At 41.6% G+C, this 24,965-nt stretch overlaps 1 protein-coding gene and 1 long non-coding RNA gene across 2 annotated transcripts in view; one reads left to right on the top strand and one right to left on the bottom strand.

Moving 5' to 3' along the window:
* The first annotated feature begins 1,226 nt into the window (after positions 1–1,226).
* The window catches only part of LOC131240199 (uncharacterized), a 96,013-nt gene continuing 72,274 nt past the window's right edge, over positions 1,227–24,965 (top strand). Inside the window, exon 1 of the long non-coding RNA XR_009168649.1 lies at positions 1,227–1,571. This is a non-coding gene — a long non-coding RNA (uncharacterized LOC131240199). The remainder of the gene's footprint in view (positions 1,572–24,965) is intronic.
* On the bottom strand, positions 10,726–13,507 carry LOC131240196 (UDP-glycosyltransferase 74F2-like). The gene is made up of 2 exons (XM_058238308.1): positions 12,815–13,507; positions 10,726–11,531 (listed from the first exon to the last, which is right to left on the bottom strand). The coding sequence occupies exons 1-2, from the start codon at positions 13,460–13,462 to the stop codon at positions 10,809–10,811; spliced, it is 1,371 nt and encodes a 456-aa protein (XP_058094291.1). The 5' UTR covers positions 13,463–13,507; the 3' UTR covers positions 10,726–10,808.

Genomic DNA, 24,965 nt, shown 5'->3' with positions numbered 1-24,965 from the left:
ACCGAGTCCAGCATGCCTGACTCGATCCAAGTCCGGTCTGACCTGGACTGATCCGGACCGAGTCCAATCCGGTCAAAAGTACCGAGTCGGGTCGAGTTGGCACCGAGTCGGATTGAGAGATGAGGGAGGGAGAGATCGAGAGAGTGGAGAGGAGAGAGAGGAGAAGGGTGAAGGTGGTGGGTGGTTGCTGGGCTTGGAAGATGAGGAGGATGAGGGAGGGAGAGAGAAAGGTTGGGCTTGGAAGATGAGGAGGATGAGAGAGAGAGAGAGAGAGAGAGAGAGAGAGAGAGAGAGAGAGAGAGAGAGATTTTGGGATCGGGTAGGGGTAGGGTGTGGCGGGTAGGATTAGAGAGTCGGGTTTCGGATCCAGTTGGGTCTAACCGGATCAAGTTTCGGGTTGAGTTACTTGGTAATTCAAACTCGACTCGGTTTGAGTTCGGATTGGGTGAAGCCTACTCGATTTGGACCGACTCACCCATTCGGTTCGGGTCAAGTTGGATTAGAACGAGTCGGACGAGTTGAGTTAGCCGGATCGAGTCGTCCGGTGCCCACCTCTAGCCCACATGATGGTTGGATCTAACTTATGTCATGGGGCATCCCATTTTCATGCAGTGACCATGTTGAACCAGTTAGATGTCAACATGCACTATGGTGGGTCCGCACATCTGCAACTAGTTTTTTCTTTTTTACATCAGTAACTAGTTGCATATGAGTATATGAGTTGAGGTAAAACGGTGAATTGCTCAGAGACTATGGTTTTGTTTCCTTGGAGGGTAGGAATCTGCAATGAATCTTTGAGATAGAAAATAGGTGGATGTAATATAATAATCCAAAACAAACCGGGAGGTATTTACAATCATCCTCAAACAAAGGAGAGATTTTTTATTTTTTATTTTTTCATTTTAGATAAAATGAAACAATATTACAATGTATATACATCAATCAATCGATTGAATCACAAGTGACATGCACCATGTGGTGCCATTTAGCACGTTAGACTTCATCCTGTGGAATATATCCCACACATGACAATGGGCCACACTAGTAAGGCCTGTCCCCAATGTAGTTCCCGGGCGGATGATACTCACATGTGATGTAGCTAGCGCCGTTGTCGCAGATGATCTTGGCACACCCCACACGCTCCGTGGTGCGCCACACGATCTGGGTGTAGTGGGTGCAATCGGGCCCAGTGCATGAGTTGTTGGAGTAATGGTACCATTGCTTCTCGTCCACCCATGCTGTGACCGCGTCCCTTGGGGTCCACTTTCGGCCTTGCCCGATGAAGATGTTCTCGCCGTAATTTTGAGCCGGAGAGTGAACTAGAGCACAGTCATGACGCCTTTGGTTCGAGTATACACGTGCGAATGTGGCTAGGGCAGAGTCCCACTTAAGTGCTGGGACTTCAACCACTCTCCTGGCGCTGTTGTGGGCCTCCATGAACTGTTTGATCAGGTCGGCCTTGTTGGCCCGCGCATCCACGGTGTTGATTGAGCTAATCAAGAAGGTTAATGACAAAGATATGAAAAGGGTGGTCAGTTTCAGTGAAAACGGAGCCATTGGTTGTGAAGATGGTGCGTAGGTTAATGACAAAAAGGACCTTTTGGGTTTTGTTTGTTGAGTGTGTGGTTGTAATGGGCAGTTGGGTCTTGTTTAAATAGGGTCCTGAAATGGAGGGTTATAAGAGAGTAGAGGTTTTTGTTGCTTTGGAGCTAAGATTAGAAGGGTGTGTTTTGGTAAGAGTTGAATGGCGAAAATGGGTCTGGGTTCATTTGATCAGGCGGTTGAAATTGTGTAATGTGGAAGAAAGCTGACGTTTGGATTGCCTATTTTGCACTTTTGAGTGCGCGGGTGATGCTTCACATGGATTAGTTGCTTTTGTGGTCGTTTGCTTCGTTTGAGTGATTCGCCATTTCACATTTGAAGTATTAGATTGGGGTGGAAGACACTATGCATGCGTGTATAACAGCGAACTATCTTTTAGATTGACTTAAATTGGAAAAGCAAAGAGTCGGACTTACGAGAGAGAAGCTAGAGCAAAAAGCTTTGTCAAGCAAGCAAGCGTCAGCAAGAGATAGCGTGTTTCAGCTTTAAGTTATCTAATGTTTAAAATAAAATGCTACTAATTTCGCTGCGTGTTATTCGCCCCACGGAGCAAGCTGATTGAGTACTGAGTTACTCAGCTGTGGGGCCTACTGTGATGTATCTATCTTATCTGCGCCGTTCATCCGTTTTCCCATCTCATTTTAAATCACAAGCCCAAAATTAAAGCATATCCAGAGCTTAAGTGGACCACAACGCAGGAAAGTGTGATTTGAATGCCAACCGTTGAAAGCTTTTTGGGTCCACAGAAGTTTTGGATCAGGCTAATATTTGTACTGTCCATTCATCCATAAGGAAGGTTTCAAGTGTGAACGTCATTAATCATGTTGTTTACTGTGATGTGGTCCACTTGAGCTTTCAACGTGCTTCATTTTTGGGCTTATCCTAAAATGAGCTGAGAAACAAATATATCCACGATAGGCTTCACTGAGTTTACTCAGTCCGCTAAGGGTGTGTTTGGCCAGACCGATCCCATGGGATTAGGAGGGATGGGATTGGTTTTAAGGTAATGATGGTGGTGTCAGTGGACGGTCGGACATCCCATGGGATCCTTATATCCTGGGACCTACAACATCAGCTTGTTTGGATACTGAATTGCATCCTAGGATGAGTAAAGTGAACCTGTTTGGATGCACACGGGATTGGACTAAACCCATTCACGCACTCCACCCTGTGCCCCACCATGATGTACGAGGCTTGATACAAAAAAAAGATAGGGATATAAGTCTTAGGTGGACCACACCACAGGACAAAAATAATGAATAGATTATTCACCATTAAAATCCTCCTAAGGCCCACTGTGCTGTTTATTTGACATCCAATCTGTTGATTTGGTCATAAAGACCTAGATGAAGGGAAAAATCAAATATCAGCTTGATCCAAAACTTTTAGCCCCCAAAACATTTTTGGAGGTCAAAATTCTTTCAACATTGTTTCCTGTAATGTGGTATACTTGAGATTGAGATTTACTTTACTTTTTTTCCCATAACATAAAATGATCGAAAAAAATAGATGGACGGCATGGATGAAACACATATATCATGTTGGGGCCTACAGAGCACTTACCATTGCTAATCCGTTTCCCATGTCGTCTCATGCGGAACCACCTTTGTCAGTCAGTGGACTGTACGGAATTGACTGGCCCAAAACGTGCTTGGCTACCCTCTTAAACCAGCACCCAGCGGGATGAGATAACCCTTCATTTCCAAACAGGCGATGGGATGGGTCCTCCTTATGTAGCCGACCTAATACCCCCTACTCCCATCCGGTGTGACTGTCCAAACATGCCCTAAAGATCACTACGCAATCCACTTTCTCTTACTTATCAGCCTCTTATCCATGGCACCGATCTTTGGGAACGTGGCTGACCAAGGATAGTCTTCTCATACGTGGGACGCGGATTAGCTACTGACAGGTTGAATAGCAAGTTTTCCTACTGAAATGACGTTACGTAGCTAGTTTTGTAGGGCCCACCATGATGTATATATTATATACACACTGTCCGTCCGCATGGATACATGAGCTAAATAATAATGTAGATCCAAAGCTCAAGTGAACCACTATCGAAAACAGCGGGGGCCAGTGACCCATTATTGGAACCTTCCTACGGCCACCATCAGGTTTATTTGAGATCTAATCTATTCATAAGTTAACAATGACATGGATAAAAGATAAACACAAATATCAGGTTGATGGAAAACCTCTATAGGCCTCTGGAAAATTTTAATGGTAGGAGTTTAATCCGTACTTCTTTTTTTTTTTCCCGGTGGGCTCTACTTTAGCTTTGGATCTGCTTCCTTTGGCCCATGCCCTAAAATGCTCTCTCTAAATGGATGGACAATGTAGATATAACATGCTACATCATGGTGGGACCCATAAAGCTTGGTGGCATCACTTTCGTGGCCAGACACGGTAGCTAATCACCCGGCTGGTGTGTTGATGTCACCAAGTTCAGCAGGTTCCATCATAATGTATGTGTTATATCCATATTGTCTATCCATTTGGCGAGCTCCTCATAAGGCTTGAGCTGAAAAATAAGACAGATCAAGTGGACCACACTGTAAAAAGCAGTGGGGTATTGAACATCGATCTATGATTGAAATCATTTTAGGGTCGAGGAAGTTTTGCAAAAAGCAGTTGGGGTCTACCATTGAAACCCTTTTGGGGTCACAGAAGTTTTGCAAAAAGCAGCGGGGGATTGAACGTCCTTTTGGGGGTCATAGAAGTTTTGGATCAATATAATATTCGTCTTTCCTCTTCATCCAGGTATGTGTGACCACAGTGGGTGTACTAACAAGCTAACAAAAAAAAGAAGAAAAAAAGAAGATATGTGTGGCCTTATGAACAAATTGGATGGAAAATAAATGTTATGGTAGGCCCTACCGATGTTTTGAGAATAATTGTCCCACTACCATTTTTGGTGTGGTCCACTTGAGCTTTAGATATGACTCATTTTTGGGTTCATATTCTAAAATGATCTTGCAATGGTGTGGATGTAATACATATTGTGGGGTCAATGTAACTTTGATATCTTTTGAATTGATCTCCAGTAGCGTCAATGCTCGTCTTCACATGACATGTACCACACTAGTCAGGTCGGTGGTGTATGGTACACCAACCAATCCACTTCCTCTACTAACACTTTGGACAGTGCTCGGTGGGCCCCACCATGATGTATATGTTTTATTAACACTTCATTTATGTTTTTAGATCATTTTAGGCCATTATCTTAAAAATGAGGCGGATCCAAATCTCAAGTGGACGACACCATAAGAAAAGAGTGGTGATTAAACACCTGCCATTGAAAACTTCCTATTTATTTTCCATCTAATTTGTCTATTAGGTCACAAAGGCCTGGACGAAATATAAATATCAGCTTCATTCAAAACTTTTGTGGACCTAAAAAGATTTTAATGGTGGGCGTCCAATGTAACGCCCCGTGTTTTCAGGACCCGAGTGCACAACCCGTTTCGCAAAAACCCGAGTGTTAACTTTAAAAGATAGTTAATTTTGAGTATATATATATATATATATATATATATATACACACACACACACACACACACACACACACACACACACACACACAAATCAACATAAAGAAAAATATTTAATTACATTTAAAGTATACAAGAGAGTGCCCATAATGACTTATACAAACCAATGTCTCCATTCTTACAAATACAAAATGAGATAACGTTACATGTGAAACAAAGTAAATTTGTAACAATCTTGAGTTGTGAAATCTTGTAGCAGCCCTTAGCAAATATAATCATTTACCCTTGTCAACCATAGCCTACTCCTCACCAATATGAATGTGAACGTCATCAGGGCTACCTGTACGGTTGTATATTTGATGGATGAGTAGCCAACTCAGTGTGAATTCCCCTCAAGATTACACACCACCTCATTAGGTAAGCATAATTATAAAACAATAAGGCAATTAAAACAACACATGATGCAGTCTTTTTAAATGCATGGATGCATGAATGCACATCGCCCCGGGGATGCTCATCCTTGTGGAATTTGGGCTCGTCACTCATATAAATCATCGACCTGGGAAAATCATCCAGTCGGAACAGGAGTTGATAGTCGGTGGTCTGGAAGCTAGTGAAACGATACCTCGATGATCCTAAGTGCACGTGCTACAGCATCTAGAATTAGCCACCCGTCATCGCCAATATGCTATGGATGTATGATTATCTAAACCGTTATTAGTCCAGTTATAATCAGCCAATTTAGGTAAGTTCAAGGTCACTACGGGGGCTCGTCACCAGTGTAGGCCGACATCTCAGGCATAGGTCCATACCACCATCCCGGCTCATGAGACTACCATTTTAGGATGTTTAATGAAAACCTATCGACTAGTAGCCAATTATCTTGCAATAAATATGTCTTACCATCGCATGGTTGCACGATAAAAACATCGAACCCATATAGAGAAAATACTAGAACAAAGCCTCATAGGGCGATACCAAAACAAGCCACGTACGACAATTATCAAAATATGCCACATAGGGCGAGTATTAAAACCATGCAATAAAAAATCATCCTTGAAAATCACTTAGGCACAACAACCCTGGATGGTAGGCCCACATCAATGATCATCTAGACCACCGCTCAATAACCATTAAATCGAAGGTCTACTTCAGTCACAACCAGTCGGGTTACATCCCAAGTATGGGTGTACATTTATAGGTGGGGGTTTCCCACTAATGTACCAGTTTAAGTTTCATAAGCAATCCACAAATAATTCATAAGTATGGACAAATATACAGGATGAGCCTTAAACATGTAATATAGCAATTCAATTTCCACCAGCTAACACATGATTATAAACGGGAGATATCAATTATAAATTAAAATACACACTATAACTTAAGCTAATGGGAAGATGGAAAGCTCAAGGGGAAGAATCATCACCTTATGTTTGAACCGTCTGCACCATCGCTAAGAAGTATGTGTTCCCTTGGAATCAATTCCTACCATCAATCGTAAGATTGTACAATTAGATCCAAGCTTACACGCTATTTAGGGTTAGGGTCTTAACCTAGGGTTTAGATCATAGCCTAGGATTTTAGTTATTTATCTTTAGGGTTTTGATGTAGGGTTAGGGTTTTATCTCAAAGTTTAGTTTGATACTTAAGTTCTAGGATTTGAATCCTAAGTTATTATTAATATTATTATCGCACAATGGATCGAATAATATTCGCAATGGGAGTATTAATCCATCAAATGATAATTCACAATTTTATATATATATATATATATATATATATATATATATATATATATATATATATATATATATATATATATATATATATATATATATATATATATATATATATAATATCTAATGTTCTTATAATGACCAATAATCTATCAAATAATAGAGGTAATAGAAATAGAATATTTGCTAACGGTAAAATGACAATGACTACCCTGGCAATCGAATGGTCTTGTCTTCAAATGGGACAGTCAGATTGCCCTTTCCTAATGATACTATTCTTAACTATTAAAAATGAATTTAGTCATGATACTATGATCTATCATTAAACAAAATACTATTGTTTGATAATTACAATTTTGTTTACACTAATTAGGTTATATAGTGGATTTTGACCCATATTTAACTTAAGGCTAGGATTTGTATGCGAATTAAGGTAAAATTAATTACCATGCTAACTTAGTAACCATAACATGACTATCAACATTAATGATATAATTAATATTAATTAATGTGACACTATTAGTCATTGTAATGGGAGTAATATGTTCTACCATTGATGGTAATGATTAAGAATGAAGAATAAGACATTCTTGTTTAATCATGGTAGTTCGTATATATTAACTGACATAAGTATAGGTAATTTACTAATGGTTAATCATATATACTATTAATGATCCTAACAATGATAATACTTAATAATGATAAAATAAAACACTAATATTTAATGATGATAATTGTAATTGAAACTAGAAGGAGAAGGAGGACTCATCTTGGCTGACTCAGTTTGAGTCGAGTTGACTCGGTTCAACACAACCACCACCCCTCCATTCTCTCTCTATCTCTCTCCTTCTCCTTCTTCTTTTCTCCTCTTTCAGGACCCCACTTCCAGCTAGATCTAGGCTAGGCCCATGTCTAACTCAACCCAACTGACTCGGCAGTGAGTCAGCCAACATCTCAGCCAAAAATTCTCTTTCCCTGCCCTATCTTCTCCTTCTCCCATCTTTTCTCCTCTCCTTTATTCCCTTCCTTTCTACTTCTTCTTCTTATTAATTTTTTGAATTTGTAGAGAGGCTGGAGGCGCTTGGCAGCGGCTCGACCGGGCTCAAAACTCGGCCTGACCCAAGCTCACAACTCAGCAGAGAGTCAGGCTCGGTCCGGTTCGAGTTGACTCAGCATCGCACCCATTCTTCCACCATTTTCTTCTTCTCCTTCTTTCCTCCTACTTTTTCGTTTCTGGAAAGTTCGGATGTGGCTGGACTCGTTGCAGGGGCGGCCCAACTCACCTCATCTCGTCAGCTTGTTGGACCGAGTCACCAGCAGCCGTCCCTTACTCAGCAGTGAGTTGGTGTGGCACGAATCCGCACCTTCTCCCTCACTTTCTTCTCTGTTGAAAACTCGGCATGGCCCAAGTCAGCAGCAGTCCATAGCATTTGAGCTCGACTTAGCTGTGGCCCAGACCCAACAGGCTTGGATCTGACTCGGTCCTAGCTCGAACGGGAGTGCGGCAGTTGCACTCACCCACACCCAATCCGTTTCCTCTTCTTGTTTCTTCTTCTATCTCTTTCCCTTCTCCATCTTCTAACATCAGGGACGTCTCCATATGGTGAGAGGCTAGAGATGGCACGCCCGAACCGACCTCAACTCGATTTTGAACGATGGAGAAGATGGCTGCCATTAATGGCATCTTTGAAAAAGGGGCTTCTGCCTCCGATCTGTTCCTTCTAGACGGTCCTAATGGACCTAGGAAGCTTGTAGATAAGCTTCATCAAAGCTTGGAGGAGTTTAGACCGGTGGGTTTGGACGAAGAAGGGAATGGCCGGTTTTTCCTATCCGAAGCAAGAACGTGAGAGAGGTCTATTGTCACACGACCCACTCCAATTATATCACACCCTAGATTCCCTCAGGTTCGTCGGATTAGATCGGAAGGTTCGGATGTAATCCCGCCATCTGGTTTTCTAAAACTGTGGGGAGAGAGCTGCGCCGGTTTTCATACGGGAGCCCTAATCAGCGTGAACTCCATCGGATGGATGAGATAACGCCACGTGGATGGCCGAGATTAAAGGAGGACTGACTCACGCGGATTGCAACAGCTAGCCGTTTCCATTTTCGGAAACGTTGTCTTTGTAGGTCTTGTTTGGGTCGAAGATGGTGCGCGTGAACACTTGCGCTAACACTTGAAAAGTATAGATTTTGGTTGGAACTATGTCGTGCACACGATTGACGGATCAGATCGTCCATATGATCTAAGATGGTGGCCCATAGCAGGCCTCAAACGGACGTTGTCCGTCGGCTGGCGCAAACTGGAGAGAGAGAGAGAGAAATCTCTCCTATTTTGAGAGAGCATGGATCAGCCCGCTTTGACTGATCTCTACTGATCCGTGCACGACGTGTGCACGTGTATCCCATGCATATGCGGATGATTATGGGGTCCACGAAGATGTTTAGATGAAATCCACTTCGTGCATTTACTTTGGAGGGCCCAAAAAATGTCCTTGACCAAATATGGGGCAGGACCAAGGCTAAGGTGGGCCATGTCACTTGATCTACATTCATTTAGTGTCGATTAAGTTGATTCAACGGTCGGATCAACTTCAATCTGAACATAAACGGTCATTTATTTATCTGGGGTGATTTTAAACATTGAATCAGACTTTTTGACTCCCGCAATAGATACATGAACCATCCCACGTGCACCATTCATTTTCAACTCCTACAAAGGTTCCAGGATCGTTTAAACCGTTGGATCCGCAGGCCCACCCATCTGAGCGATCTTTCACGAACTAGTATTTTACATACAATCCATCCACAAGGTTCAATTCCATAACACCAAACCTATTTTGAGTGAAAACATCGGATCTAAATTTTAAAATTTTAAGATCTTTAAACATTCAAACCTGATTGAGAAGAGATCTCATAGTGCATGACTTTAGGTGGACCATACATGTACTCACTCACCTCTAAGAAGAAGTTGGAAACCATATGCAACTACCGGTAGGCATCAAGTTGAGTTGGACCGTGTTAGGGCTGACCCGAATGGATTCGGTTTTGAAATAGACCTCACCGGAACTCGAGCCAACTTAGTACCGAGTCTAACATGCTTGACCTGATCCAAGTCCAGGCCTGGCCTCGACTAATCTAGACCGAGTCCGACCCAGTCACAAGTTAGGCTAGGATGCATGTAAATGTCTACTTAGCTAGGTTTGTATTTATACTAATTACGCTTGGTTATACGGTAACACCCGAGTGAAAAGTACGGGGTGTTACATCCAATCACCACAGTTGCTTGTGGTGTGGTCCACATGAGATTCGGATATGCCTCACTTTTGACTCAGACACTTACTCATTCATCTTTATAAATCATTTAAGGGAATGAGCCCAAAAATGAGATAGATCCAAGGCTAAAGTGTACTACAAGTTTGGTTTGAACACACGTTATTAAAATTTTCATAGAAGAAATTTGCGTTTTCACCTCATTAATGTTTGTGTGACATTATTAATAGCTTTCATGGAAAATAAACATGACAGTGGCCCTAGGAAGTTTTCATCTATGTGGTTGTTGCTTGTCATTATCAGTGATGCTTTCTGTCGTGTGGTCCACTTGAGCCTTGGATTTTCCTCATTTTTTTACTTATAAAATAATCTTGAAAAAAATGGATGGACAGCATGAATAAAACTCATACATCATGGTGGGCCCCACATAGCCATTGCCTGGACTAAGTCCATCCAAGCAGTGGCAACACGCAACCCGCTTTGTTAACAAAGGTAATGGACTGCCTTTTGCTGGAATTAGCATTGCCGTTCAGAAATTTTGGAAACCAACGATCGATTTCCACGGAAATTCTTGCCAACCTATCAGTTTGGACTACAAATTGCTTGAGATACAAATCTGATAATGAAGATAACAACAATGATGAACACATATGTGATCTCATAATCACTGCTTCACAAATACAATTACATATAAATCATTCCAATGTCAGCCTTTCACAAGACTGGCCACAAATTCATCAATGTTTTTATCTGAGCTACCACCTTCATTCACAGCCTCAATAGCCAACTCCCTCAATTTACTAGCATTTCTCTTGAACTCTTCCGCTCTCTCTCCTTCCATCACTTCTCTTATACAGAATTCCATCTCTTCCCTTCTCGCAATCCCCTTCTCATCAATCCTAGCCCTCAATCCCACTCGCCACACATCCTCCACACACTTGGCATTTGTGGGTTGGTCCGTCCACTGGGGTACACACACCATTGGCACACCCAAGCTCAATGCCTCCAGTGTGGAATTCCACCCACAATGTGTCACAAAGCACCCCACAGCTTGGTGAGCCAACACCTCTAGCTGTGGACACCATCTCACTATCAGCCCCTTCTCTGCTGTCTCCTCCGCAAATTTCTCTGGGAGCTTTTCCTTCTCTGTCTCCCTCACCACCCATATGAAGTGTTTGTTACTCCCTTTAAGTCCACATGCAAGTTCTTCCATGTGGTCCTCTCCTACTGAGGACAGGCTACCGTATGAGACATACACAACAGATCCAGTCGCCCTCTTGTCGAGCCACTTCATGCATGTTCCGTGGTCCATCTTTGCGAGATTAATGTTGTAATCTTTGTCCCCTTCCACCCGCTTGTCCAGGTAAATGGATGGAAGTGTCGGTCCAATCGTCCTTGCCGGCAAGATCCCTGCCATCCACTCCACTGCCTGCTTGGAATCTCACAAGATGGTGAATATGATTAGAAGTGTGTCAAATAATCACTTGCTCTAAAAGCTCGAGCTGTTAAAGGAAGGTATATCAATGTATATCAAGAGACTTTAACACACCTTCCCCTCTACTACCATGTCAAATAACCATTTACTCTAAAAGCTCGGGCTGTTAGAGGATTATCAAGGGACTTTAACAAAGTGCAAATATAGTAGCTAATCCAAACAGGAAGAAACAACAACCACAAGACATCTTATGATTAGTGAAAGTATGAGGCTGTTTGGTTGTCCATCTCAGGACTATTCCCAAAAACTGTGTTTGGTTTCTAGGTGGAACACAATGCTATCTTTTAGTTAACCTGGGGAATGGGTTTCTAGGAAAATTGGGCGCACTCGGCAATTGAAGGTGGTCCCCACATGATGAACAGTTTAGATCATTGATCAAACCTTTTCTAGTATACTCTCTAGTAATTGATGGGATGGTTAGCATCATGGGATTGAAATGATATCTTGGAGAAATGGGTAATAGAAGGTGGGATGCATGAGAAAGAGGCCTGATCCAATACAAATCATTTATAGGAAAAGCTTACAATACAAATCGATGTATGGGTCCCACCTCGATGTTTTGGTTACATTCAATCTGTTCATCAGGTTCTGCCCCTTTCTTAACTCCATGGTTTCCAAAATTCAAGTCGGTATAATAAATAAATAAATAAATAAAACTCTGGCGGGCCGCATCATGCAAAATAAAGCTGAAAGGCTCTAAAATCATTTGTTGTGGCTCACCCACGTTTTGGAATGGTCTGATGTTTTCTGATATCGATTCATCCTGATTTGATGCATCTTATGAATAGGTTAGATGTCATATTATTAAAAAAATAAAATAAATAAATAAATAAATAAATAAAACCACTATGGAACCGGCCGCATACAATTAGGAAGGTTTTCAGTGGTGGTCTTGAGCATCCCAGCTGTTTCATATGGTGAGGCTCACCTAAGTTTTGAATCAGCTGAATTTTTGGGAGTGAAAGAGAGCACTAAAGGGCACACATGATGGACAGATTTGGATGCCCTTACAAAATGAGTTTTAGAGAGACAGACTCGGCCGACTCGGTTTAACTTGTTGTCTAGAACCACATTGGGTCGACTAAGTCAGAGTGAACTCCACAAGTCGAACAGGACTCTTCCGACTCTAAACCCATGATGGAAACACACCATATATATATATATATATATATATATATATATATATGGGGTCAACCTTAAAAATTCGCAAGACCCACCTCGGCTTCTAGCTCGTGGACTGTGTTCAAAAGGACCCAGTCCGCTTTCTCCACATTAGACATCTGGTTCAAAACCATTTCCAAGTAGGCCGGGTAAGATCCTGGCACTGAGAAAAAGGATGGCATGTCGTGAATTTCCAGTGGCGGAAGCCCTGGCAATCGAATGGTCTTGTCTTCAAGTGGGACAGTCAGATTGCCCTTGTACACATGGTAGTAGATGGCATCTACGATGCACAACTGAGTGAAGAACGCAGCCCCAGATAGGCTGCACCGTTTGGCTACGTCCAGGGCCCAGGCAAAGAAGGGATCATAGATAAGGCAACTGACAGTGTCGCCTGAACGGTCTAACTTCTCGATGAGCTCGGTTAAAGTTCGCGAGCCAACGGATTCCAAGCGCTCGAGGTAGTCCTCGATGGACCCCACTTCTGTGAAGTCACCTTGGTCGCACCCGTTGGAGATGAGCTCGATGCCGACCGAGCCGGTTTTTAATTGGACTGTGTTGGAGATGAAGATTGTGGTGACTAGGGTGGCCTTGATGCCTTTGGAGACTAAGCGTTTAGCGAATTGCAATATGGGATTTATGTGGCCTTGAGTTGGGTATGGAAGGAGTAGAACATGGGTTCTATAAGCTGTCTCTCCCTTACCCATTTCTTGAGCACTTCTCTATGTTTGTGGAGGTTTATTACATGTCGTGTTAATGGGAGGAGTCCTATATATAACAATAGAGATAAGAATAAGGTTGATTTCTTGGAAAGTTGGACATGCACTTTTTTTTATCGTACGTTTCTTTTTTTTTCTTTATAATGGGTGGCCAACCTAACCATTGGATTTTTATTTATTTATTATTATTATTTTTGTTGTTAGCTTGTTAGTACACCCACTGTCAGTTCACACGTCACTGTTAGCCACCCCTATCAGGGAATTGATACCAAGACCTCAGTGTGAAACAAGGTATCTTTCACTCGTCTACCACTTGAGCTATGGATATGGGTGTTCCTAACCATTGGATTGGTTTGAGTTTCGGGTAAGGAATCTACGCCATGGAACCTACTAGATGACTGGATTAGATCTTGATCACGTCCACCAAGAAACATTCTTGGTAAGGCTATCATGATCTTTATTTGAGGCTTGCCAATAGATGGTCACTGGATAAATAAAGCAACGGTCCAGATTCAACCGAAGAAGGGCCGACATAGATTGGGTAGCATCTTTTGATCTTGGAGCTATTGGGGGTGGGGTCCATACGCGGTGGGCGACAATAGACCAACTCTCCGGATGACTTAATCATGGGACCCACTTGTATAAACTTAAAGCCCATTTGGGTAATGGATCGTATCCTTGTTCTTGTTGCTTACCCTGGGCAAGCACCAGGGACCGTTGGACAGACTCAGTAGTCTGAATTGTGTGGCGGACAGCCAAGCTGCAACGTCGCACACAAGTAGTAAATTAAACCATTAACCGACCACATGGTGGGCCCGTCTTGGATGTCCAACAACCCAAAAATCACACTTGAAAGGATGATTCTAACCGCCCAATTGGTGGGCTTCTTTTGTACGGTTGAGACAGCAACAATCCCAAAGCCTGAATTCAAGGGGTGAAAGTCCATTGATCAAAGGTCAGGATCATCTAATCACATCTGTTTTTGACGAAACGCCGCACATATGGTGAACCTGACTGTTTTGACGGTTTGGATACATTAAATCTACGACCGGTGCCGATGGGTGGGCGAATGCTCCCTTTCTTAGTTCTCTGACATCATTGCACACGTTAGTTCATTGATGGGATTTTGACGTGCTACCTCGGTGGTATTTGCAAATGCCAAAATTTGTTCTATCACACATATTTTTTGGTTGACCATGGTACAAGAAACGGTGGTGATTTGACCGTTAAAAATTACTTGTAGGCCACAAAACTTTGGATCAAGATGATATCTGCATGGTCTCTTCATCTAGGTGTTTGTGACCTTATCAACAGGTTGGATAGCAAATAAACATTGTGATGGAATATATGAAGTTTTTAATGGTGATGATTAAATCACGGCTATTTCCTATGGTGTGGTTTGCCTAAAATTTGTGTCAGCTTCCATTTTTGGATAATGCCCTAAAATGAACTTTCAAAATGGTTGGACGGTTTGGATTTAAGGGCCATACCATAGGAAACAATGGTGATTGACCATTAATGGGCCATGAATGCGCTGGGCTACATGAGATTTGGATCATCCTCATGTTTGGAATCATTCTCTAAAATGATTTGGAAAATGGATGCGTGGATAAAGCGCCTACATTATGATGGGGGCCACAAAAACCATTTAATAGCTAGGGGCTACTGACCTCGCACCACGCAATCCTGATTCATTGAGGTGGGTGGGACCCCTGACTATGGGGCCTACCATGATGCATGTGACTACATCCATGTTGTTCATCCTAATTGAAAGCTCATTCTTGGACATTATCCAAAAAAATGAAGTATATCCAAATCTCTTATGAAGCATAGTATAAGAAACAATGGTAAATGATAAATGACCATTGAAAATTTCTTATGGGCTACAAAAACTTTGGATTAAGATGATATTTGTGTGGTCTCTACATTTTGGTTTTTTTTTTTTTAATAACCTTATCAACAGGTTGGATGGCAAATAAACGTTACATTTGAATCCATAAAGCTTTTAATGGTAGGGATTCAACCAGGACTGTTTCACATGGGCAAGTGTGTGTACTGAATTAACATATTTCAAATATATTTTACACCCGGATCCATAGCTCGACTGGCAGACTGAGTGTAGATACCTCGTTTCAACACTTGGGTCTTGGTATCGATCCCTAGCGAGGGTGGCTAACATGGAGTGTGTGTACTGACATGGGTGTGTACTAACAAGCTAACCCAAAAAATAATAATAATAATTCAAATATTTCAGACATTAGTTAACAAATATGTTATTCTAGATTCAATACTAATTTTTTGGTTTCAGATTTGGAATTCGGACTTAAGATTTAACAAACAGGCTCTTAGTCTACCTGATTTTCAACCATTTATTTATTTTCATTATTAGCTTTGTGTAAGAGAAGAAATATGATGTCAATTCAAGCATATCCTAGTTGGAGGTTGATGCAAGGAGTGATTCCAGTGGATGTTAGAGTGCAAGCCAAATGTATTCATCTAGCATTAAGATGTTCTTGCAATTCAGACGCCAGTAGGTCCAGCTCACAGGAGGAATTTATTCAACACCTTTTTTCTAAATGGCCAGCATGCTAAGCATGATTTGGCATCATTTTTCTGCAGTTTGCGGGATTTCCCTCCTCCCACACCTCGCAGTTGAAGACAGATTGAACCAATGGAAGAATGCTGCAGCTCCAGGTTTTGCGCCAGCCATAATCAAGAAAACTATTCCTATTCTGATTGTTTGGGAGCCGTGGAGGGCTACAAATGGGGCTAGGTATGATGACTGTCCCACGGTGGTAGCTGTATGCATCGCCCGGATCATGTGGTGGGCCAAGGCCATACTTGAGGGCCAAGTGGAAGGCATGTATGTGCAAGCTATGGCAGAGATTAGTTTACCGCCCTCGGCCAGACAAACCCGCACAACTCAGCTGGTTAGATGGGAGAAACCTACTAAAGGATGGGTTAAACTTAACGTAGATGGCTCGGCTTGTGGAAATCCAGGCCGTTCTGGGGGTGGAGGGGTTTGTAGGAGAGATAATGGCAGCCTAAGCTTTGCTTTCTTGGCTGGCTATGGGGTGGGGACTAACAACAGGGCGGAAGTGCAGGCAATCTATGATGGTTTGATTCTATATCTGGAAAGAGGGCATGTTAGGATTGAGGTTGAAACTGATTCTACGATTGTAACAGGCCTTCTTTCAGGGAATTCGAATACCCCTTGGCAATGAAGACCGTGGGTCACAAGAATTAAGAAGTTGGTGCAGTTTGCTACGTTTGTAATATCGGTGATTCAAATGGAAGGGAACGGCCCGACTGATGGGATGGCGAGGGAGAGGATCAAGAATCAGATAGCTGCAGTTCTAGATCAGATTAGGGATCTTCCTCTTCATGTTCGCGGGCTTCTCTTCCTAGATAGGGTCGGGTTAGGCTCTGATAGAAACCATGTCAAGTTGTAAGCTTTTTTTCATTCTTTGGGTGGTTGCGTGTGGCTGTCCTCACGATAGGTGCCCCTATTTTATTTTCCAGGGGCGTCTGAAGTCCATGAGCTGTAAAGGCCGGTTTTTCAATACATAAATTCCTTTTTGAAAAAAAAGAAGAAAAAAAGAAGCATATCCTAGGACCATCAGCTTGTATGGGTGTGACCCACGGCTGTGGGATCCAGGCCATCAATTTGCAGACCATTAAAAACTCATAAGGCCCACTGTAATATTTATTTGCCATTCAACTTGTTTATAAGTTCACACAAGCTTAAAGGAGAAAGTATAAATATTAGCTTCATCGAAGATTTTTATGGCCACGAAGAAATTTTCAACTATGGGCAATATGTTTTTTGTGGTGGTCCACTTAAGTTTGGATATACCAAGGACAGTGTCCACACACATAAGCCTTGCGTGGGCCAAATTTGGCAGGAAGTGGCACGTGGATGGTACACAAAAGCTTTGATACTCTGGGAGAGTGTGATGGATGATACATAGGCATGTAAAAATTATTGAGAAATTGCCTCTTGGCGCACAGTTAATTCAAATTAAAATATCAGAATTATGGGTCCCACTTTAGATGGACTATGAACCAAACAGTTAGCTAATTATTTGATTATCTGACCATTGGATTCTTTTTAAAAAAAGAAAAAAAAAAGATAAGCAATGTTGTATTGTAAAGTTGTATTGTGTTCGGTTTTTTTTTTTTTTTTTTTTTTGGAATTTGCACCAGTTCATTATACTATATCATCAAAAATTTACATTCGGGCAACCCCATGACAAAAGAAGGGGGGCCTATCATGGCAAAAGACCAAAAACTGCACAAAACCATAACCAAAAGAATGATTTCAGGCTATCCTAACTGAGCCCAGCCCAACCTTATCGAGAAAGAGGAGCCCTCTAACCTACTGAGGGAGCTCAGAAAGGCAATCAAACCTGGAGTGAGATTGAGAAGCGCTGCCTAAATGGGCCATAAAATCCATGGGGGAGTTCCCTTCCCTGTGGAGATGCACAAAGTTGATCCGGCCTCTGAGCTTCGATGGTTAATCTTATACAACCATGACTTTCATTTTCATCCTGGCATAACCACCCCATTAAGCATATCTACTATCAACCGCGAATCGGATTCTCTAATGACTTGAAAGGAGCCCCTTTTTAAACATTGGGATAGGCCGTCGTGAGCGGCACGCAACTCGACAAGGGTGTTCAAGCCGATTCCATATGCTGCAGAAAACACAAAAAGAAATTTGCCTCTATCACCCCTACAAACACCCCCACTGCCTGATCTCCCAAGATTTCCTCTAGCTGAACCATTTACATTAATTTTAACCCATCTAGATGAAGGTCTCTACCATTTAAATAGCAAGGCCCGACCGCTGGATCTTCCATTTAAGGACATAGCACCAATCCCCATCCGAACAAGGCAGCTGGAAGTAGGGATAGATGAATTTCAGACTGAATGGTTTAAATGCGCAATCCACCACCTGATTTTCGCAAAAGCTGTAGCGAAGGACACCGGGGAACTATCGAAGACAGCTGCGTTTCGAGATTTCCATATCTCCCAGATAATTAGGCGCGACATCAACATGTGAATTCCCGATTTTTTCGACTTAGAAGATGCCGCAGACCACCACTGCAATAATCTGACCCTTGGATTCATGGACATTTATTAAGCGGTTAAAATGAACCGTATTCAATTGTATTATTTCAATAACTTGTCGCAAAATATAGTTAACTACCGACAAGTTGACACGTCGCCATTGCATATCATAAAATGTCGCTAAATATAAGACTCGTCGCGAATAAAGACCATTTGCGATGGGTCCTCGTCGTCGCTAACAAACCTAAATTTGTCACAAAAAGTTTTTTGCGGCGAGTGTTGCTTGTCGCCAATTTTGTTGCAAATAATAATTATTTGCGACAACTTAATAAATTGTCATTAAATATAACTTATTTGCTATGTTGCGAATAAAGGCGTTTTGCGACAAGTCTTCATCATCGCTAATAATTTCAAAGTTGTTACAAAAGCTTTTTTGCGATAAGTGTTGCTTGTCGCCAATTTTGTTGTAAATAATAATTATTTGCGACGACTTAATAAATTATCACTAAATATAACTTATTTGCGACAAGTTTACACGTCGCCATTACATATCGTAAAATATCACTAAACATAAAACTTGTCGCGAATAAAGACATTTTGCGATGAGTCCACTTATTATTAAAGAAATCATAAAGTCGTCACAAAAGCCTTTGTGGTGACGAGTGTTGATTGTCGTCAATTATATCGCAAATACGATGTCACAAATTCTATTTAGTGACAAAAACAACAAGTCGTCGCTAATGATAATTGAAATGCGATGTAAAAAGTCTTTCCCGCCATGTAAATTGGTGGAAAAAATTGGTGGAAAAAGATTTTGCAACGTTAATTGCAGCTCATCGAAAAAACGTTAACTATTTGCAATGATTTACAATGTTGTTACAAATACTCTACTATTTCACAATGAAACTATATTCTTTGCAAAAAGTCTAATTCAATATTTTTTGCATTGAGTTTAACTAGTCGTTGCAAAAAGAACTATGGAAAAAAGTCTAATGTTGTATTTTCGCAACGAGCTTAACCAGTCGTTGCAAAAGCTACTGTTTACGACAACTTTTGTGTCGTTGTAAAATTTTTTTTTTTACGACACCTAATTTGTCACAAAAAGTGGCTATTAGCAATGATTAGTTAAGCTCATTGTGAAAAATTCATGCGACAAGTTTTACGATGACAATTGAAGCTTGTCGTAAAAAAGTAAACTATTAGCGATGATTTAAACTGCCATCGTAAATAATCTATTTTTTGTGACAACTTGAAATGTCATTGTAAAAGAATAACTTTTTGCGATGAAATTAGACTCGTCGCTAAAAAAAAATCATTGCAAAAAGTCTAATTTGTTGTAGTGTTCTCTAAAATGATTTGGAAAATGGATGCATGGATAAAGCACCTACCATATGATGGGGGCCACAAAAACCATTTAATAGCTAGGGGCTACTGATCTCGTCACTATGCAGTCCTGATTCATTGAGGTGGGTGGGACCCCTGAATATGGGGCCCACCATGATGCATGTGACAACATCCATGTTATTCATCCGTATTGAAAGCTCATTCTTGGACATGATCCAAAAAATAAAGTAGATCCAAATCTCATATGAAGCATAGTACAAGAAACAATGGTAAATAACCATTAAAAATTTCTTATGGGCTACAAAAACTTTAGATTAAGATGATATTTGTGTGGTCTCTACATTTAGGTTTTTTTTAAAAAAAAAAACCTTATCAACAAGTTGGATGGCAAATAAACATTATATTTGAATCCATAAAGCTTTTAATGGTTGGGATTCAACCAGGACGGTTTCACATGGGCAAATGTGTCAAATTAACATATTTCAAATATTTCAGACATTAGTTAACAAATAAATTATTCTAGATTCAATACTAATTTTTTGATTTCAGATTCAGATTTCAGATTTGGAATTTGGACTTTACATTTAACAAACAGGCTCTTAGTCTAACTGATTTTCAACCATTTATTTATTTTCATTATTAGCTTTGCATAAGAGAAGAAATATGATGTCAACTCAAGCATATCCTAGGACTATCAGCTTGTATGGGTGTGACCCACAGCTGTGGGATCTAGGCCATCAATTTGCGGAACATTAAAAACTCATGAGGCCCACTGTAATATTTATTTGCCATTCAACTTGTTTATAAGTTCACACAAGCTTAAAGGAGAAAATATAAATATCAGCTTCAAGCAAGATTTCTATGACCATGAAGAAATTTTCAACAATGGGCGTTATGTTTTTTGTGGTGTTTCACTTAACTTTGTATATACTTCTATAGAATGCGAGGACAGTGTCCACACACATAAGCCTTGGGTGGGCCAAATTTGGCAGGACTTGAAATTTGGCAGGAAGTGGAACGTGGATGGTACGCAAAAGCTTTGATACTCTGGGAGAGTATGATGGATGATACGCAGGCATGTAAAAATTATTGAGAAATTGCCTTCTTGGCGCACAATTAATTCAAATTAAAATATCAGAATTATGGGTCCCACTTTAGATGCATTATGAACCAAACAGTAAGCTAATTATTTGATTATTTGACCGTTGGATTCATGGACATTTATTAAGCGGTTAAAATGAAACGTATTCAATTGTATTTTTTTCAATAAATGTATTCACGAATATCATATTGTCGTTATTCAAACAATCTGATTTTAAGACTGACTCGATAAGGATGTGCCACGTTCAAAGTATATGAGAATTTTCCCATGGCACCTTCCTTGTTGTCAGGTAAGAAGAACCACCACTGGGACCAGATATGCGCTAGTACACAACCCCGTTCAACCATTAAAGATGGACATATGTTGGAGATTGATAGGATGTAGATTGACTGCACAACCTATTGTAGGAAGTTCTTGCGATCAAAAGCTAGGTGGGGCCACCATGATGTTTGTGAGACAATCTATTCATCCACTCTCTTCGGATCATGTGAGGACGTACCTAGAAATGAAGCAGATCCAGAACTCAAGTGGGTTGCACAAGAAGAAATAGTGAGATTGAACGTCCACCATTAAAACATTTATGGGGTTACAATGTTTTGGATTATGCTAATATTTTTGTATTTTCATTCATCCAAGTTGGAACGATGTTAGAGGAAGCCTCAAAAAGCGAAGGCCCAGCTGTAGGTCACGTGACCTGCACTGAAAAGGTGGCTGACTGGGCTTTCTCCTGGATCAAAGCAAATCAGCTCGCCCCATTGGTTGGTCGAGCCGGGCAGGCCCCTGCCCCGGAATGTCGCTGTTCATCAATCGATGGAGTCTCTCGTCATAGAGAAACTCTCGATTCCAGCTACCGAGAGGCACCCGCTACCTCTAGAAGATGACTTTTAAGAATCCTACGATCGCGAATATCTGAATCACGAACTCAAACTAGTTTGGGGTGGGGGCTCATGCGGAAGTGAAGACGAATGTATCATCACAATTGACTCTAGGGAGATTTCAACTATAAGCATTACCCCGCTACCTTTTCCTGTTGTGCAGCTTGCTTGAGTTTTCAATCTGCCTCATTTTTGAGTTGATATCCTGACATAATAGGATATGGCAAAATAAATAATTGGGGTGCATTTTTAAATTTTTCCACAAAGGTGTAGGTTAACATCCGTTCAAAGGAGAGGAGGGGCATGATTTAGGTCAAGGACGAATGGAAAGTATAAAAAAGTTAATGAAATTGGTTTGGGTACTAATCCCGTGAACGACCCCTCGTAGGGATCCTTTTCTGGTGATAATGAAAAGCTTCGTGTGCTCATGATAATCATGAAACACAACGTAAAAAGTAAAATTTTCTTCCACTGAAATGAAGATTTTACCTTGCTTTTATTTAACAATGGGTGTCATGCCTGACATGCAAACATGGTACCTTTTCACTGGTATGAGATAGGATACGCCCAATGCTCTACAAGATGCATCTCGCCTCTAATTATGAGAGTGGGTGGGATATATGTTAAGGCTTGTGGTTACTAAATAAGTGAAAGAGATTTGGGTCATTCATCTTGCAATGCACATGAGCACTGATGTAGAGTGGGTCGTGGACAGTTTCATGGCTAAGATGGATCAGAAAAGGCCCAGTCGACGACAGAAGTGATCCGGACCGTCGGACCTTAGATCAGACGTATCTCGCAATCCGGAATGAGTTACCTGATGTAAAATATATGATTTTGGGGTAGAACGAGCTACTTTAGCCAACCAACCTAGCTACGCCCGGTTGCGATGCTTGGAATTGCAAAAAACCCCTGGATCGACGGTCGTTTTCTTGTTTTAATTTCGTTTTTACTATAAATAGTAAGTTTTAGTTTGATTATAACTCTTCATCCGCCAGGCTTTTGGAGTTGCACTCAACGTGAAAAGAGCTTAGAATAATTAGGAGAATAGTTTGGTGAAGCCAAATAGGACACTTACTATTTTTGGCCAAAAACCTTGCGCACTAGTAGACATCATGACCGTCTATAAATAGTAAGTTTACTATTTATAGTAAGTCGCGAATTCTAGGGGTTTTAGTTGTAGTTTGATTCTGATTTCTTTCCCATTGTTTGGTACCCCTATTTAAAGGGTTGTGAACTCATTTTTATGGATTCATTAATCAAATTCAAATTTATTAAAATTTCTTTCTATTTCTTGCTTTCTTTCCTCGTGGATTCGAGAAGTCTCTGTGAGGAGTCCAGAGAAGTTCCGTGGATTGGGAATAGTTATCCTCTTGAGGAAGATGGTGCTTGACCTCACGTCCTCCCCTGCATCAGTTTGGTATTAAACCGAGGTTTCTCCTCGGATTGATGGCTTCTAACGATGGGTCGGGCAACAATCCCATGGGCGGTGGTCCAGGAAATTTACCTTTAACGGCAGCAGCTTTCGAAGTAGCGCAACGAGAGAATCAGCAAGCCATGCAAGGGTTGCAGTCTTCCATTGACTGCATAGCAGATCTCTTGGCAGAAAACCTAGGGCAACTCCGTGTTCCTGATGGTAATCCTCCACCTCCAATTGCTGAAACTCGTAATCGCCCTGATCGCAGGATAGTACCGGCAATGCATCCAAGGGTCATTTATGAGGAAGGGGGCTCCAATGAGGAGAAAATTGACGACATCATCTTCCAACACCCTAGACATGGCGGCGATTGAGTAGATCGAACGGATCGAGAATTCAAGATGCGGGTTGATATTCCTAGCTTCAATGGCCAACTACACATTGAAGATTTCCTAGATTGGCTTTCTAAAGTTGACTAATTTTTTGACTATATGAACATCCCTGAAGCAAAGAAGGTCAAGCTTGTGGCCTACAAGTTGAAATGAGGAGCTTCAGCTTGGTGGGAACAACTGCAACTCGCGCGAACTAGGCAGATGAAAGCACCAATCCGCACCTAGCAGCCGATGAAGCAGCTACCTGCTACGTGCCCGATTCCTCCCTAGCGATTACGATCAGGTATTATTCCAACAATACCAAAATTGTCGACAGGGTAATTAGTTGGTGAGAGAATACACAGAAGAATTTTACCGCCTGGCGGCGCGTAACGATTTCGTCGAGACTGAATCGCAGCAAGTCTCCCGATTCAACGGTGGATTGCATATGGCTATCCAGGATCGGGTCCAGATGCAGTCCATCTGGACGATGAATGACGTGATCAAGTTGGCTACTCGGGTAGAAGCGCAACTTGAACGTCCTAACACACGGACCTATCCTACTGCAAGGATCCCTGTGGCAGGTCCGCCCCAGGGAACTGCACAGCCCAAGGGGAAGGAGCCCGTAGGAGCACGTGCTCAACCTCCTATGTCTGAGAACCGAAATCAGGAAAGCAGGCAAGCTAGACCCTAAAGGGGCATATCGACTGCTGCTGATTCAAGTAGAATCCCGAACCCCTATGCTCGGCCAAGGCCCGATAATTGCTATCGTTGTGGCTAACTGGGCCACCTATCAAATACTTGTCCCTAACGAAAAGTGGCAAACCTCGCCATCAATGATGGTAGTGCTGATAACACTTATGAAGATCTAGATATTGAAGAACAGAAGCATACCACTGAGGATGAGGCAGATGATTCAGGTTGGGTTCAGCAAGATCACGGTGAGTCGCTCGTCGTGAGGCGACTATTATACACGCCAAGAAAAGAAATACATCCACAGCGGCATAACATCTTCCGCTCTAGGTGTACGGTGAATCGAAAGGTTTGTGACATGATCATTGACAGTAAGAATAGCGAGAACATCGTCTCCAAGGTCATGGTGAAAAAATTACAATTGAAAACGTAGCGTCATCCCTCTCCATATACAATCGGTTGGATCAAGAAGGTCAGCGAAACAAAGGTAACTGAACGGTGCACCATATCCTTTTCAATTGGCAAATATTATAAGGATGAAGTAGTATGCCATGTGGTTGACATGGAAGCATGTCACATACTACTCGGTCAGCCCTGACAATCTGATCGTGACGCC

This window comes from Magnolia sinica, chromosome 3 (assembly GCF_029962835.1).
Source record: "Magnolia sinica isolate HGM2019 chromosome 3, MsV1, whole genome shotgun sequence".
NCBI lineage: Eukaryota > Viridiplantae > Streptophyta > Magnoliopsida > Magnoliales > Magnoliaceae > Magnolia > Magnolia sinica.
Note: the sequence above shows the minus strand (reverse complement) of the source record. Positions and strands in the feature narration are given on the sequence as shown.